The sequence below is a fragment of the Festucalex cinctus genome, chromosome 15 (genome assembly GCF_051991245.1).
Source record: "Festucalex cinctus isolate MCC-2025b chromosome 15, RoL_Fcin_1.0, whole genome shotgun sequence".
NCBI classification, from domain to species: domain Eukaryota; kingdom Metazoa; phylum Chordata; class Actinopteri; order Syngnathiformes; family Syngnathidae; genus Festucalex; species Festucalex cinctus.
In genome coordinates this window covers 21,103,210-21,120,245 of record NC_135425.1, presented here as the reverse complement: position 1 = coordinate 21,120,245, position 17,036 = coordinate 21,103,210, and the positions used below count along the sequence as shown (strand labels likewise).

Here is a 17,036-nt window from a genome sequence, read left to right as displayed (position 1 = left end):
AAAATGATTCCATTCATGAATATGTAGACGGAAATGCCAAAAAACAACAATTTAGGGGTGCACATGGCAGTTATGTTTAACTTTGCTTTGAGGGAATTCTCAAATGTCTTTTTTGACATCTAACTTACGATTCATGTTGATCTGCTGGCTGAGTTCGATCAGTTCCATCTCCGTGGGCATGTATCCCATCGTCCTCATGCAGTTGCCCAAGTCCTTGCAGCCGATGAAGCCGTCCTTGTCCTTGTCGAACTCTCTGAACGCCTCGCGCAGCTCTGGGAGCACATCCGAGTCGGGTAATTATTATATAATTACACTTAAACTCGGGGCTATTTTATTTTGGTCGCTGTCGCTTACCATCCATTTCTTCTGGTCGTAGCTCTCTGTCCTGTAAGGAATCACATGTTGGTTAGAAGTCCGCCATTGCTGTTAGTTTACAAACTGGGCCAGATCACAGCACTTCTCACGCGGTATTGGCGGTGACAGATAAATACTGTGCATATGTGAACATGTGATTCTTCCGGAACGAGAGGAAGGGATTATGTGTGAGATCACCTACTCAAAGACAAACACTGGCAAAATTCAGAAAATTAACTACTTAACTATAAAATTAATTAATTAACCAATACTATTGCACATATTTTTGAAATATTTATGAAAATGTGTCATCACAATTCAGCTGTGTTCCGTTGGATACACAAATTAGCGTAAGCTCCTGATAAACGATGCACACTTAAATAGCTCGGTGAAGTTGTCGACGGATATTTGTGTTTGGTGGTGTCCGTGCATCACAACAAAGCAGCCTTGTGTACGAAGTGCTGCCTCCATGAGTGAAAATGTGTTTGCATGACCATGCATTTGTAGTTATTTTAGGATTCAAGATTTCGGTTTAGCATTAACTCTTATTATAGAACTTGACACTACGGAAGCGTATTGCATTCACTTTGGGGAAAAAAACCCAACTCAGGGTAACTGTTTTTTTTGCATTTTTTTTTTAAAATTTTCTCTTTTTTTTATTTTTTTTATTTTTTTCTGTTTTACTGAATTTTTTTTTTTTCTGTCATTAAAAAATAAAAATAAATAAATAAATATCCGAAAAACAGGGGAAAAATATTCAGGAAAAACAGGAGGAAAAATTACTTAGAAAAACAGAAAACAAATTATTCAGAAAAACAGGGGAAAAAAAAATATTTAAAAAAAAGGGGACCTTTGTTTTTTGTGTATTTTTTTCTGTTTTACTGAATATTTTTTTCTGTCATTAACAAAAAATTCCGAAAAACAGGGGAAAAATATTCAGGAAAAACGGGAGGAAGAATTACTCAGAAAAACAGAAAACAAATTATTCAGAAACAGGAAAAAAACATTCTGAAAAACAGAGCATCAAATGCTGTTGCTGTTTTCGGAATAATTTTATTATTTATTTTACCTCTGAATTCGAAGTGACGTATTGCAGACTCACTAATGGCGGACACTTTCCCGCATACCTGTACCATACATACAGTATCTTCAACTATACGACTAACTTGCTCAGTTAAGTCCAGGCATGTATCGTAATTAGTAACACAGTATTGGTAATATTTTATGCTTTTTTTTTTACTCCAATGTAAGTTAGGTTTGTCGTTTTATGGACCATGTAAGTATACGAAAATGTCCACTCATCCGCATGACTTTAGTAAGCTAGCAGTCAAGTTTTTACGGAAGCGTCTCTGCCAATAGCAAGTCTGCAAATAGTCACTTGGAGTTCAGAGGTTAAAAACAACAACAACAAATTTACTCAGAAAAACATGTTTTTTTTTCTGTTTTTTTTTTAAATTATTATTATTTTTTCCACGTTTTTTTTTTATATATTTTTTTCCCCTGTCTTTCTGAATATTTTGTTTTCGAAATATTTTCTGTTATGGCAGAAAAAAAATCAGCAGAAGCAGCAGAAAATTAAAAAAAATACACAAAAAATGATGACACTGTGTGGCATGCTACTGTACATGTGTACTCGTGACAAGTGTGGCCATGCGAGTGTGGCGAGACAACCGCCGCGTCCAAAAAGGAACATCCATCTCGCTGCTCGTCAGCGCAGTCACGCTCGCCTCCCCTGACTGATATGATTTGTTTAAGAAGAAGAAAAGATTCTGATGTGTGATGCCACTGTCGCAAAGTGAAATAATCCCCACGCGGGATGCATTTCTTCTCTTCACTTACACAGCAACATCATAACATTGGACATTTTGCATAAAAGCAATAGACTATTTTCCAGTGTCATTGCCCCGCCAATATGGCCCTCAAGCTCTAGTAAATATCACATTTTGCCTCGATTTAGAATCAGTTAGAGCACATTATTTTCCACAAACGTGCATTTTTAAATAGAAGAAAGAACTTGTCTTGTCTTTTAAGTGTCCTTGAAAGCACTGAACCCAAAACTGACTGCGATGCTCCCTGAGAGGCCTCAACGGCCACCGAGTGGAAATGACAGGCACAACATAAAGAATATTTTTAAAACTGTATACTTTGAACATTAACATGTCATTATTAAAAATATTAAATTAAAATAACATCACAGAAGCTTCAGAAAACGTGAGCCGTGAATGGTTGTTTCCTTAGCCCTGCGCAACTGTGACGTCATTTTCAGTTGACGGCAAGTAGCAAAATGGCCGCCCCCCGAGATGGATAAAAACTGAAGGATTTTGCCGTTTGATTCATATTCCAAAAATGCAATACTAGTCTAGAATGCCGTGTTTAGACAAGTGAGGGCACATACAACATATTTCTCTTTAATAATGTAACTGCGATAATTCAAAACAATTTTACACATTGAAAGTAACTTCCTGTGACTGTCTGCAATTATGACTACAAATGTTTCAAATCCAAACATTTTTCGGTCATATTTGTGTATGTGCAGTAAGCGCTGACGTGACAGCGAGCAACTGATGTCGCGTTCGTCTCTCAGCATGCACGCAACGTGCTACTTTCCGGACTTACGTACAGCCTGCCGGCTCTCGGCGAAGCCTTTGCGTAGAAAGATGCACGCGGGCCCCAGAACGTTGTGCATGTTGGTGCCGTTCTGAGCCAGGGCCACTAGCGGCTCCAGATTGCCCCCCCCTGAGCCCCCCTCCTCACAGGACTGCACCGCCTTGTAGTTCTTCTTCTGGTCCTGGGGTGGAATCGGTCCAGGGTTAGGGTATATAAAGATGGGAGACTCAGTTTGAGAGCGGCACAGAGTCGACGTTGGGGGAAGGGACGAGGGGTTCGGGAGCAAGTCTGTTAGTCATTTGCTGATCTGGAGTCAGTCATTATGGAACGTGAACCGCAGGAAAGGTGACAAACTTCACGGATGACAAATTGCCTATGGCAGCCTTTCCAAAACTTTAAGTCATTTTTTATTTGTGTTACGTTCTGAGGTCGGATCCCAAAGCGCAGACACAAATAAGATGTTAACACTTTATTCACATAACATCAAAAGACGCCAAGCTAACTTGGTCTGTGGAGGTGCACAGGGAGACAGAGGTAATAATCCAACAAAACACACACTTCTCAATCAAGCTTATGTAGACAGCGAATCGATCTGATTGGCTGTGGCTAGACATGTGGGTAAAAGGACTGACATGGAATTATCTGATTGGCTGTTGACCAGATAAAGAGATTACAGATTCCTGACATCACATAGCCTTACTAGTTGAAACTAGATGCTGGTCACATCAGTTCAAAACAGACACTTGACCTCACGGTCATGGCCCAAACATAACCCTTGTCTGACCATAGTCATGACAGTAAGCATAACCCTTACATGACCCTAGTCATGACAGTACTAAGCATAACCCTTGCATGACCCTAGTCATGACCGTAAACATAACCCTTGCATGACCCTAGTCATGACAGTACTAAACATAACCCTTGCATGACCCTAGTCGTGACTACCCCCCCCTCAAAGGACGCCTCTTGGGGGAAGACAGTACTAAACATAACCCTTGCATGACCCTTGTCATGACAATTTGTATATCTTTGAATCCGTCACACTCCTTCCTTCGTCGTAGGGTGGAGCACTGACTTCAAAGTCCACATACCGACATCAGATATCAACCAATTGAATGTGTTCCAAATCACAAATCTATTAAATCGTCTTGATTCTACAATCAGTGGATCTATGGAGGACCAAAACTGCCAAAATTTAAAGTAATAAATGACCAAATAAATAAATGGATAAAAGTGAAAATAAAAACGGATATATAAAAAAAATCAAAAATTAAATGCAAAAAATAAATATAAATGGAAATAAAAACTATATATATATATATATAATTCAAAGGGATTAAAAAAAGAAAAATAAATATAAAAATAAATGGAGAAATAAAAAAATAAAAAAATATAAAAATAGAATTAAATATCAATGAATAAATAAAAACACTGCTCTCACATTTATTTATTTCATGCTGACGCTCTGTCAGGTCGAAATGTTATTAAAATGAGGGGGCGGTCCTAAGCATGTCTTGGGTTGGTCTCTTTTGTTCTGTTTATATTTATTTTTTTTGTATTTAATTTCTGAATTATATTTTTTATATCATTTTTTTATGTTCACCTTTATTCATTTATTTATTTAGTCATTTATTTTTAATTTTGGCAGCTTTAATCCTCCATGTGTATTAACCTTGCCCCAAAAGACGCAACAGAACCTCATGCCCTATTTACAGGCCAGTCCACAGGATGATTTTTATGCACAGCCAGCCATTTTTTATTCCTAATCACCAATTAAGCTCATCAACCCGAGGGCGAACGAGGCTCTCGTGCAAAGTCGTCCCAATTACAGAGGGAGCTACAGGTTAATTAAAACCAACCAGTTCCTTGTTAGCAGTGGATCTAAACAAGCCGTAGCCACAAAAAAACACTGAAAATAGAACGTGACATCACCGATCACATCTTCAGATAGTGCGACTGTCACAGCGAATTAGTGAGAGTCGCCATGGCCGCGTGCGTCTTCGTTCAACGTTTAAAGCGCATATACGCCAAACGAACGTGAACTGTCCCATACTCCAAAATGACTTTCGCACTCCATCTGCTAGCATGTCAGCCCAAATGCAGCCACTTTGTGCATTTCTACAGTAGCCAAGCAGGGGGGTTCGATGCCCACTGGCTAATCTGAGCAAGTGATGCATGGCGCAGGGGCTGTTTGCAGAGGATACATCATGCCAGAAAATTACTACCGAGCCACGCGCGGACAGTTACATAACATGTATAAAGGGGGGGGGAAAAAGTGGAGAGAAAAATGCCCAAGTGGAGTAAGAAGTCGTCCAGCACGTGTGCTAGGATGGTTTCAACTGTATTATTTTTTTTTTCATGTCAATAATGTGCAGCTGCTGCTGGTAGGGATTCACTGAGCAGCCAATTTAAGGCGTTGCGATGAAGACAGCAGATGCTGCACTGTTTGTTAAGCTTGTCAACATGCACGTTTACGTGTTCTAGGGAAAACACTACAGTGGAACTTCAAAACTTTAAGTCATTTCTAGGGAAAATATGCCTTTAATGTCTTCATCTCCGAACTGTTTGTTTTTGTCACTGCCCCCTGAAGTGTATCATTGACAAAGATGCTAACAGGACTACAAGTGAAAAGGAAATGGAAGTTATCCTGAAAAGTTGGGTACGCTTGTTTCTGTTCTGGGTGCGATGTGGCTAAAGTTGAGAATTAAGATTACTTGAAGCTCAGCGTCAAGTCTTGTAAAGAAAAATACCAGTGGCCACCGTGATAACGTGATGATAAAGAGTGTTAGCAACATAGTTAGCAATTAGCATTAGCAGAAACTTTTCCTTCTTTTGGCAACAGTTACTGTGGTCACTGTTTTTACATCAATTGCAACCCACTTGACACGTTTGTTTGTCAGGAACAGTAACAACGTTCCTGGGTTGACCCAATGTGTGCTACTGTTGATCCAAATGTCAGAAATTGGCCATGAAAATCCAATAAACGTGATTAAATATTACATTCATAAACACCAATTCTCACCATTTCAATTTTATAAAGCCACGATAATTAATGAATTGCTTTGAAAAAAAACAACCTTACAATAAGTTAGACAGTAGACACACATAACAGCAAGGTTAAACTTTTTTTTGTACTTTAATTAAAATGGGTCCATTTGAACCACACTCAAAACATTTATTTTACTTGAAAATTAAGAAATTTAACCTCCACCAGAATAGTAGAGTTAACCCGCTTGTTATGTTTGTTGGTCAAATTGACCCATTTCAATGTTAAAAATATCATAAAAAAAAAGAAAAGATAAATTAAAAAAAATAATAAAAATAAAATTAATACAGTACTAACAGTCATACAAGTGTAATAAGATTTAACCTGTCAACCATGTTGTCATGTTGCAGGTCAAACCGATCCATTTAAAATAAATAAATAAATAAATAAATAAATAAATAAAATAACTGTTCTGATATGTTTTGGGTCAAATTGACCAATTTTCAAGTAAAATTGAGTAATATTTTAACTGTCATGTAAATGTAACAAGAACTGAACCTGTTTACCCACCTGCTATGTTACAGGTCAAATTGACACAGAAATAACTAAAATAAAAAATACAATAAAATAAAAAGTATGCCTCTTATTACATTGGGGTCAAATTGACTCATAGTAATAGAAGTTGTCCAGCTGAGCTAACTCACCTGTTATGTCACCGGTGAAATTGACCCAAGTATAGTATATTATATTATATTTTAATATTGACCAAAGTATAAACACTTAAATTATTTGTTTTAACCATGCTGTTATGTTACAGTTTAAAATGACCCATTTTAAATTCACAAATTTAAATGAACCCACCTGTTATGTAGAGTTAAAGTCTTGGAGGAAAAAAAAAAAAAAAAAGTTTAATGGGCTAACATCTTTTTACACTTGCATGACTGACGACAATGTTTAAATATTATTTGAATGTATTTTGTTTTACTTTAAAGTGGGTCATTTTGACTCGCAGCAAAGCAGGGAAGTTAGACTTTTTCATTTAATTACATTTTCAAACTTGGTAATGGGTCCATTTGACGCAAAATATAATTGGGGGCTCACAATTTTTTTTATACATGTGTGGGACTATTTTTACTTTTTCAGCTTTTGAAATGGTCCTAGTATAGAAGAGAAAATATTTCATTTCCATTATAATAAATCTGGAATGGATTCTGTTGGACTTTACAGTAGAGGTGTGACAGTCCTGAGCAACTCAAGTTCCACTGTTGACATGAACCACTGAAAAACTCTCCACAATGCATTTCCTTCAAAACATGGCACACATGCAACAACGAAACTACGATGCCAAGGCAGCATCACACACAAAATACACCCTCGGACTGTTTCCTTCCAAGCAAACACATGGATGGGAAGTCAAAGTCCAACAACCACACAAAGTCCTCACGTCCAGTCAGGTCGCCGGAGGGGAGTTCGGGGGTGCGCATACATGCAGGGACCACAGCCGAGAGAGCAGAGCTTACCTTCTTGGTGAAAATTTTGAGCGACTTTACAGAGTTGCCCATTGCAAAGCGCCCCAAACGTGGTGGTCTCGCCTTATGTTTCCCCCCTAAGTGCGTGTGCCGACGGCGTGCGCATGAGTGTCGGCGTGCGTCTCCTGGCATGCATTCGGAATGGGGAGTGATTGGGAAAAGGGGAAGAAGGTTTCACTGGCTCATTGACTGACAGGAGAGGACATTTGGGGAGAAGTATGATAAAAGGAGGAAAGGGATGAGAGTAGAGGGGTGGGGTGGGGGGTCTGCAACTGAGACAAAGGATGGATCGGAAGAACACGGGGACGAGCGAGGAGGTGCGAGCGGCTGGAGTGGAAAAGATGGCTTAATCATTCCATCCTCTCTCCGACGGTCTTTGCATCCCTCCCCTCTATACCCCGTCTCCTTCCCTCGCTCTCGCTCGCTCGCTCACTTTCTCGCTCCCCTCTTCTCTCGCCCCCCACCACCTCTCTCTTTTTGCCACGCTTTCCCAAATCTATGCAAATTCCACACACGAGGTTCTTTCGGACAAGCATATTACCTTCCCCGGAGCAAGATGCCGCAGAGGCTAATCCAAAACGCACAGATACCTACAAGCCCAAACGCGCGCACACAGATCTAAAAATAAACCACTCACTTGCTCCTTCTCCCCAATTTACAGCACGAGCATCCATCCATCCATCCATCCATCCATCCATGCAAATACACATCACAAAGTCATTTTAAGCTTGAAGGGCTTGGATTGAGACCAAAACATGTGCACAAGGGTCGCACAGCTGCTCCAAACGCACGCACGCAAAAATGAAACTGTTGGTGTGCATGGATTTTATTCATATTTTTTTTTCCCAAGCAGCAGAAATTAGCATGAATCATTCAGCCTCATTCTTTTGCACACACACACACACACACTTTTATTGGACATCACTTTTGACCAAAACGACAAGCAAAATTGTCAAGCCGCTCCTAAAATAGCTCCACGTGGATAGACGGATGGATAGATTGAGGGATGTAGAGACGGATGGATAATGGATGGATGTATAGCGTGACGGATGATAGATGGATGTGTTGGTGGGTGGATGGATGTATAAATTAATGGATGATGGAGGGATGGATAAATTGATAGATGGATGAATGAATGGATGGGTAGCTAGATTGATGGATATGGATGGATGACAGACGGGTGGTTGATGGATGGATGGATGGATGGATGGACGGATGAGTGGACAAATGGATGGTTGGATAGATGATAGACGGTTGGATGAATAGATGGTTTGGTGGGTGGATGGATGTATAGATTAATGGATGAATGATGGAGGTATGGATAAATTGTTGGATGATGGATGGATGGATGGATGGATGGATGGATGGATGGATGATGGATGGATGGACGAATGGAGAGCTAGATTGATGGATGGATGGATGGATGGATGGATGGATGGATGGATGATGAGCAGACAAATGGATGGTTAGATGGATGATAGATGGTTGGATGAATAGATGGTTTGGTGGGTGGATGGATGTATAGATTAATGGATGACGGATGAATGATGGAGGTATGGATAAATTGTTGGATGATGGATGGATGGATGGATGGATGGATGATGGATGGATGGACGGACGGAGAGCTAGATTGATGGATGGATGGATGGATGGATGGATGGATGATGAGCAGACAAATGGATGGTTAGATGGATGATAGATGGTTGGATGAATAGATGGGTTGGTGGGTGGGTGGATGTATAGATTAATGGATGATGGATGGATGGATGAGTGGACAGATGGATGGGTTGATGAATAGATAATTTGATGGCTAATGGACGGATGGACTGATGGATGGATTGATGAGTGGAATGATGGATGGTTGGATGGATGACAGATGATGGATGGATGGGTTGGTGGGTGGATGATGGTACAGACTGATGGATGACGGATAGATAGGTGTTTGACGGATTATGGATAACAGATTTTTTTGGTGCAATTTCCTATTAAATTGTCATGCTACTGCACCCTACTGCTCTATATATTGAATCAATGGTGTCAAGCATGAGGACTGACTGACTCGAGTCAATCGCAGCGCACAAATAGACAAGCAAGCATGTGCATCATCCGACATCTCAAGTCTTCAACCAACCTAACTATCTTCAGAATGTGGAAGAAACTTGGAGTATCAAGAGAAAAACAGACACAACATGTAAATTCCACCAAGGAAAGATTTGGAAGACAGAGCCTCTTGACAGTGAGGCAGACATGCTAAGCGCTTAGCGCTACCCCCCACCACGCTCCAATGATGAATACGTTTATTGAAGCGGAATGATTGAAAACGGCATGACCGCCGCCACCTTCATCTCAAGTCCAACGTCAACAACATTACACTAGTCTTACATTTAAAGTAGAATGTTAACGTACACATAAAACAAAGATACAGTATCACTAACAAACGACATAACTCTGCTAGCTTAAGGCTAACACACAATACAAAACACCATTGACTGGCTAACGAAATTAGCAATGATGCTGCTGTGCTAGTTCAAACGGAAGCGTAATACCAAAATGCACAAATGGTTTACTTCTTTGATTCAAATATGTTATTACTGTATGTTTCATATCGTACAATACTTTTTTTTCCTGCTATTCCAACAAACAAGTTCACACTCGCATCATTTGGACTGTTGTCTTCCTGTCAATACGATTGCCGTCTTTGGCCTTGTGTGTGTGTGCGCGTTGTGCATGTGTGCGCGTTGCTCACTGGATGATTCACGCAAGCCTCACACCGCAGGCTCATTGTGAACTTCAGAACGCATCGGACGTCACACACACGGGCCGTCAACTCCCATCAAGTCACGGAAGAGCGCGCGTGTGCGTGTGTTATGTATGTGCTCCTCCGATTCCATGACTTTTCCCATTCTTTCGTGTCCTTGCCTCACTCTCATTTCAATAACTCTGTATCAAAGCTTTCATAAGGAGTTTTTATTTTTTTTCATTTATTTATTTTTTTAAACATAAGCTACACTACAGTCCATCATAACATTTATTTTTACAGAGTCATGGTCTGATTAATGAGATGAATAAATCTGGGCCTGCTAAAGCTGCTGCCCATGCGACCTGACCCCGGATGAGTGGAAGAAAATGGATTTGAGGGGGAAGAGAAAATATTTATGAAATAAGAAAAAATCATTAAAATATAATTTTATGCTTTCCTTAATTTTAATGCAATTTTTACTACAAAATTTAAAGGTGGAAAAAAACAGTTAAAAAAATATGTTTTTTTAAGATTTACTAAAAGAGCATGGCATTAAATCTAATTTTGAAAGCAAATTTTCTGAAAGAAAAAAAAAATTAAATAAAAACAATAAATTAAAATGGAGTTTCATTCTCTGCTAATTAATGGAATGGGTTTTTTTGTTTTTGTTTTTTTACATATGATGTTTTACATTTCAATTCAAATTGCCTTTAAATTTCGAAATAAATTAAATCTAAAAAAAATTATGCACTCCTTTAGTGCCACTTTTTAATTATTATTATTAATTTAAAAAAAATTAAAAATGCCATTTCACACGCTGCTAAATGAAATGCCACTAAATTTAGTTTTCAATAAGTTCAATTTTGAAATGTTAATTAAAAAAAATATTACATCATAATAGTTTTATGCTCAGGTAAATTAGATGACGTTTAGTATTATTTATGTTCAAAGTAAAACAAAAAATAAATATTTATTAAATTAAAACAAACAAAAACAAAATTATGCTCCACTTTAGCGCCACTTTTTTTTTTTTTTTATTAATTCAATTAAACAATGTAAAATTGCCATTTCACACGCTGCTAAATAAAATGCCACTAAATTTAGTTTTCAATAAGTTCAATTTCAAAATCTTAATTAAAAAAATATTAGATCATAATAGTTTTATCTCAGGTAAATTAGATGACATTTAATAAATTTTTGTTAAAAGTTAAACAAAAAATAAATGTATATTGAATTAAAGAAGTTTTACGCTGTGCAAAATAAGGTCTACATATTTGCATTTCTAAAATAAACACATCTGAATTTAAATAAAATTTTGTGTTCATGGTCTGCTCAAGTGAAATGCTATGTAATAAAATTTTGAAATAAATGTAATGATTTAAATTAAAATACTGTAGAAAATAATAAATCCAAAACAGTCGCGGTATGCTAAATGAGGTGGAATTTAATTGAATGCAATATATTCTTAAATCACAATTAAAATATTAAAATGCAGTTGCACATATTCAAATAAATGTAATTAACATTTAAAAAAATATATGAAATTTAAATACAGTTTAACGCAAGGACCATGAAATGTTTGAAATGTTGGCGTTTAACCAAACAATCCCATTTCTGTGACTTCACGTAACGTGTACAGTACAAAATCTCATTCTCTGCCTTCCACACACCGCATCAATATTTAGCATCATTTGTAATCATGTGCACTCGGGCGCATCCGTTTCACAGCTTAATCCTTGTGAGAGAAAAAAAGGGGAGGATTTATGCCAAGTGAGTTTTTTTTGTGCTCAGTGTGGATCCAAAAATATCCACCAGGCTCTAAAAATAGCACCTGACACTCGAGACGTACTGGAGGCATATGCTGCGCTCGCTGTGCTGATGCTTGCCTCTTTCACTGCATCATCCCCACACATGCCAAAAAAGCAAACAAAGGAAAAAAAAAAATTAGCATTCAGCACATAAAAATACTGGCTCGAAAACATAATTGACTCTCCAAGCACCAGCATAAAAACAGCAATACAACACATCAAAAACAGGACTGATGCTTGATTTAGAAAAAGTATAGGGAGACCGCGGCTCGTTGCATCACTTTTTATACTTTTCTATATTGCTTGGAATCAATACATCATATATAAACAAAACATATAGCAGAGGAAAGACCAAAGTCTTGGGTACATTTTTTGTATTCATGTTATTTATCGTACTTTGTGTCAGTGCAGAGTTATTTGCCATCAAGTAAATAATGATTTAATTAAAATGTAATCCAAATAAGTTTAGTTTAAAAAAAGAGACAATTAAATGGTTAAAATTTTGAAAAGTAAAACTATATTATTAAAAAAAAAATGTAATCAGGCTACAAATTGTATTCCCTTTATCTCTTTGTCATGATTTAAATACTAATATTAGTTAGTGATTCTCTCATGCACCACTAGGGGGAGCCAACTTACCACTTCAGCACATTTTGAGACTCACTTCTGGGGAGCCTCTGTAAGGAATCATCAAGGTCAGAGTGACCGAGGAACAGCAAATATGGAAGATGGAGACATATTTGTGCCAAAACAAAGCAAGAGAAAAAAAAATGGCAACAAGTGACAGGGTGAATCAGCCCGAGTGACAACAACATTGCAAGCAAAGTGAGGAGCAATGTTTTTTTTTTTTTTTCTCCCTCCCATCCCAGTCAGCGTTGTCACGACATAGCAAGCTAGTGAGTGTTGATGTTGCTCACATCCAAACTCCACAAAGTCAAACATTTGTGTCTTTTTTTTTTTTTTTCCCCTTTTCTTGCATCATTTGTCTTCTCACGCACAGTGGATTCATGACTGGAGGTAACGTACGAGTTCAAATGCATATTGCGCCCTCTGCTGGTTGAAACGAAGAACGCCTTTCAGTCACGGTCTGTAAACAATTTTTTTTTTTTTTTATTAACTTTTTTTTTTTTGCATTTATAGATTTCCTGTCAGGTTTCATTAATATGTATATTATTATTATTATTATTATTATTATTGTCATTATTGAATAGATTTATTCTATTTTTAGAATTGAACTTGATTTTATATATTTGTATTTTATCATATGTTTGTATAATATTAAATAAATTATTTTCATTTATGTCTATGTATTTTCCACAAAAATACATTAATGTAATTACTGATTGTATTAAATTTGATTTTATATATTTGTCTTACTATATTATTTTTTTTCCAATTCATTTTATACATATTTTAGTTTTTTTGTCAGCATTTATTAATTTCCTGTCATGGTTACACAGAAATTTGGATTATTAGTGTCATTAGTAATTTTACTAAATACACTTTAAAAAAAAAATTGTTTTTAATTAAATTGTAATTTATTTTATTTTATTCAAAATTGTTCATTAATAGCATTTTGGTCATGGTTTCACTTAAATATTTATTGTCCTTAGTAGTAGTACTGTTGTTACATTTAAATTGGTGTCTTTTACAAAAATATATTATTGTCATCAGGAACCATTACTATTATCATTAATTGTATAATCATCATTAGTAGTAGTAGTGTTGTTATCCTCACGATGTATGATGATAAAATATTTAGGGGAACAAATGTTTTCCTGTTAAAATTGTGAGTTTGTAAGGATTTGAATGAGCGCATGATGAAGGCTTCCTTTTTTTTTTTCCCTTTTCAGTGCAGCGAACACAAACAAAAAAACTGTGCGCCGCCTCCAGTCTTTCAAATTCAGGTCTTGATGCTCTATTTTTAGCCTCCTCCACTGGCTGCTCTGTTGGCCTCGTATATGTATGCAGATCTTCCTCTTACGTAAGAAATTATTTTTTGAAAAGAAACTTTGTTGTGCTGCATCGCCCCGTCATGCCCACTCTTAGCTGTGGACGTCGATGCGTGTTCTTGTTTTCACTCTTGTTGCTTGGAAATTAACAATTAAGGTCAGCCCATATAAAGTCCAATGTACACAGAAAATGACAATGAGATGGACATTATCGATTTAAGCTCATAAAGAGAGAAACTGAATTTGAATCCTGAATTTGAAAATCAATGAATTTTACTGATAAGTAAGACGATTTGAAATATTGAAAGTTGTCACTCAAACAGTAATAATTACTTGAAGGGGAAAAAAAAAAAAAAAAAAGTAATATTTTTCAGACTTTTAATGCCAACCCGTTGCCGTCATTGTGTCCCAAATGAAGTGTTATGAATTGCAAAATATTTTCTTAAGAGGCAAATTCAATTTTGGGACATGTTGGATTTTTGTCGTATTGTTTATATATGTCTGAATGCAAATACATCTTCGCGTCTTAAGAGTTTCTTTTACAAATGGTCCGGCTTTGCAACTCAAACTGTCTTTAAAGGGATCTGAGAGCTGAAGTGCCAGGATGAGGCAGCCATTTTGTATCCATACAATTGCAGACCGCTAACTGCTAACTCATCATGGGTATTGAGTTAACATAATGATTGACCCAAGTGGTACCTTGTTGACCCACTAATTGGGATAAAAGGAACTCAAACTATTTTTTTAACCCAATTTGTTTATACATAATCTGAAAATATTTGAAAACACCTCATTAATAGCGCTCTGCAGGTGTACCTAATGAAGCGTCCGGCGAAGACAGCCTTGCGCCTTTTATCACTGCAATCTTTTTCACCCGGGAGTGGATCAAAGACGTCATAAAAGTGAGATTTGGAGCAGCGAGTGAACATCTCCGAGACTGATTGAAGATCTGGCCTGGATTGCGCGCGAGAGACGAGTTATTTCTGGAGCACATTAGTGTGCAGGGAGGTAATTGTCTTTTTTTTTTTTTTTTTCCTTTTAAATGATCATCCATGTGTAGGGCAACGGATTGGAAGAAAATGGGTAGATTTTGGAGAGCAATCAGACAGCAAGGGCATGGGAGGGAGGCGGGGCTTAATTTCAAGGATGTGTTTGAGGGTCAGGGATGCTAAGACGCACCTACTGTACAGTACATTCAACCTTTATGATGATGATGACGACACTGTCAGAAAATTACGGAAGCGTAGAGCTGCCAACGTGGAGTAAAAATTTTTGGCTGGCGAGTATGTTCAAACAGACTCGCAAATACATTCGAACATACTCGCAAACACATTCAAACATACTCGCAAATATGTCCTCAACTGCACAAGCGCAATACCCCGTTGCATTATGGGACGAAAAATGACAAACCTAAATCATGCACAGCAGACATAATAAATCGTAAAAGTTACGAATGAAACTGTTTTTTGTGTACTTAATTTTCTCATGAATTGGTAATGTGGCTCAAATGCCTAAAAAAAATGGGGTTTTGTTTTCACTCGCGCATGCGCAAATAATACCCCGTGGCATTATGGGAAGCTATGCTAACTTTGTAGCATGTAGCCTACATTAATTGAATGAATTGAATTGTAATTGAAAAGTTTTATCTTTCTCATTTTTATACGGCACATAAAAAAAACTGAACATATTTGCGAGTATGTTCGAATGTATGTGCGACTACGTTCGAACGTATTTGCGACTACGTTCAAACGTATGTGCGACTACGTTGGAACGTATGTGCGACTATGTTCGAACGTATTTGCGACTACGTTGGAACGTATGTGCGACTATGTTCGAACATATTTGCGAGTATGTTCGAACGTACTTGCGACTACGTTCGAACGTATGTGCGACTACGTTCGAACGTATGTGCGACTATGTTCGAACGTATTTGCGACTACGTTGGAACGTATGTGCGACTATGCTCGAACATATTTGCGAGTATGTTCGAACGTACTTGCGACTACGTTCGAACGTATGTGCGACTATGTTCGAACGTATTTGCGACTATGTTCGAACGTATTTGCGACTACGTTGGAACGTATGTGCGACTATGTTCGAATGTATTTGCGAGTATGTTCGAACGTATTTGCGACTACGTTGGAACGTATGTGCGACTATGTTCGAATGTATTTGCGACTACGTTGGAACGTATGTGCGACTATGTTCGAACGTATTTGCGAGTATGTTCGAATGTATTTGCGACTACGTTGGAACGTATGTGCGACTATGTTCGAACGTATTTGCGAGTGTGTTCGAACGTATGTGCGACTATGTTCGAATGTATTTGCGACTACGTTGGAACGTATGTGCGACTATGTTCGAACGTATTTGCGAGTATGTTCGAATGTATTTGCGACTACGTTGGAACGTATGTGCGACTATGTTCGAATGTATTTGCGAGTATGTTCGAACGTATTTGCGACTACGTTGGAACGTATGTGCGACTATGTTCGAATGTATTTGCGACTACGTTGGAACGTATGTGCGACTATGTTCGAACGTATTTGCGAGTATGTTCGAATGTATTTGCGACTACGTTGGAACGTATGTGCGACTATGTTCGAACGTATTTGCGAGTGTGTTCGAATGTATGTGCGACTATGTTCGAACGTATTTGAGTTCTTTCCCATTCAGTGACCAGTATGAGAAAGTTGTAATACCAAATGTAACGCACCTGCTCCCTACCCACACCTGAGACCTCGTCACATGACACTGGGGGAGGGGAAAATGACTAATTGGGCTCAATTTGGACATTCTTCACTTAGGGGTGTGCTCACTTTTGTTGCTGGTTTAGCTATTTATTTTGAGGAAACAACACATTTATATTGCTCTATGAGCTGCACAATGATTACAAGATAGAATTAAATTATCTGCAGAAATGTTTGGGGTGTTCCGACTTTTGAGAGAAAACGTCCATCTGAACGTGCAGCACCCTCCTGCCAGCTGTTTTGGGAGATGTCTCTTTAAATGTTGCTCCCTTGCTAATTTCCTCACTATTCCCAATGCACGTTTGTAGTT

At 37.8% G+C, this 17,036-nt stretch overlaps 1 protein-coding gene across 2 annotated transcripts in view; it reads right to left on the bottom strand.

Annotated features, from left to right (window-relative positions):
* LOC144002840 (calcium-binding protein 1-like) overlaps positions 1-17,036 on the bottom strand; it is a 33,152-nt gene that overhangs the window by 4,799 nt on the left and 11,317 nt on the right. The window contains exons 1-4 of one of the 2 annotated variants that reach the window (XM_077498445.1): positions 7,468-7,755; positions 2,975-3,142; positions 355-385; positions 129-272 (exon numbers count right to left, since the gene is read on the bottom strand). In XM_077498445.1, the coding sequence (XP_077354571.1) occupies positions 129-272; positions 355-385; positions 2,975-3,142; positions 7,468-7,608 (484 nt within the window). In that variant the 5' untranslated portion in view covers positions 7,609-7,755. Of the gene's footprint in view, positions 1-128; positions 273-354; positions 386-2,974; positions 3,143-7,467; positions 7,756-17,036 lie in introns of those variants that run through there. The other variant, XM_077498444.1, reaches the window with a different exon arrangement.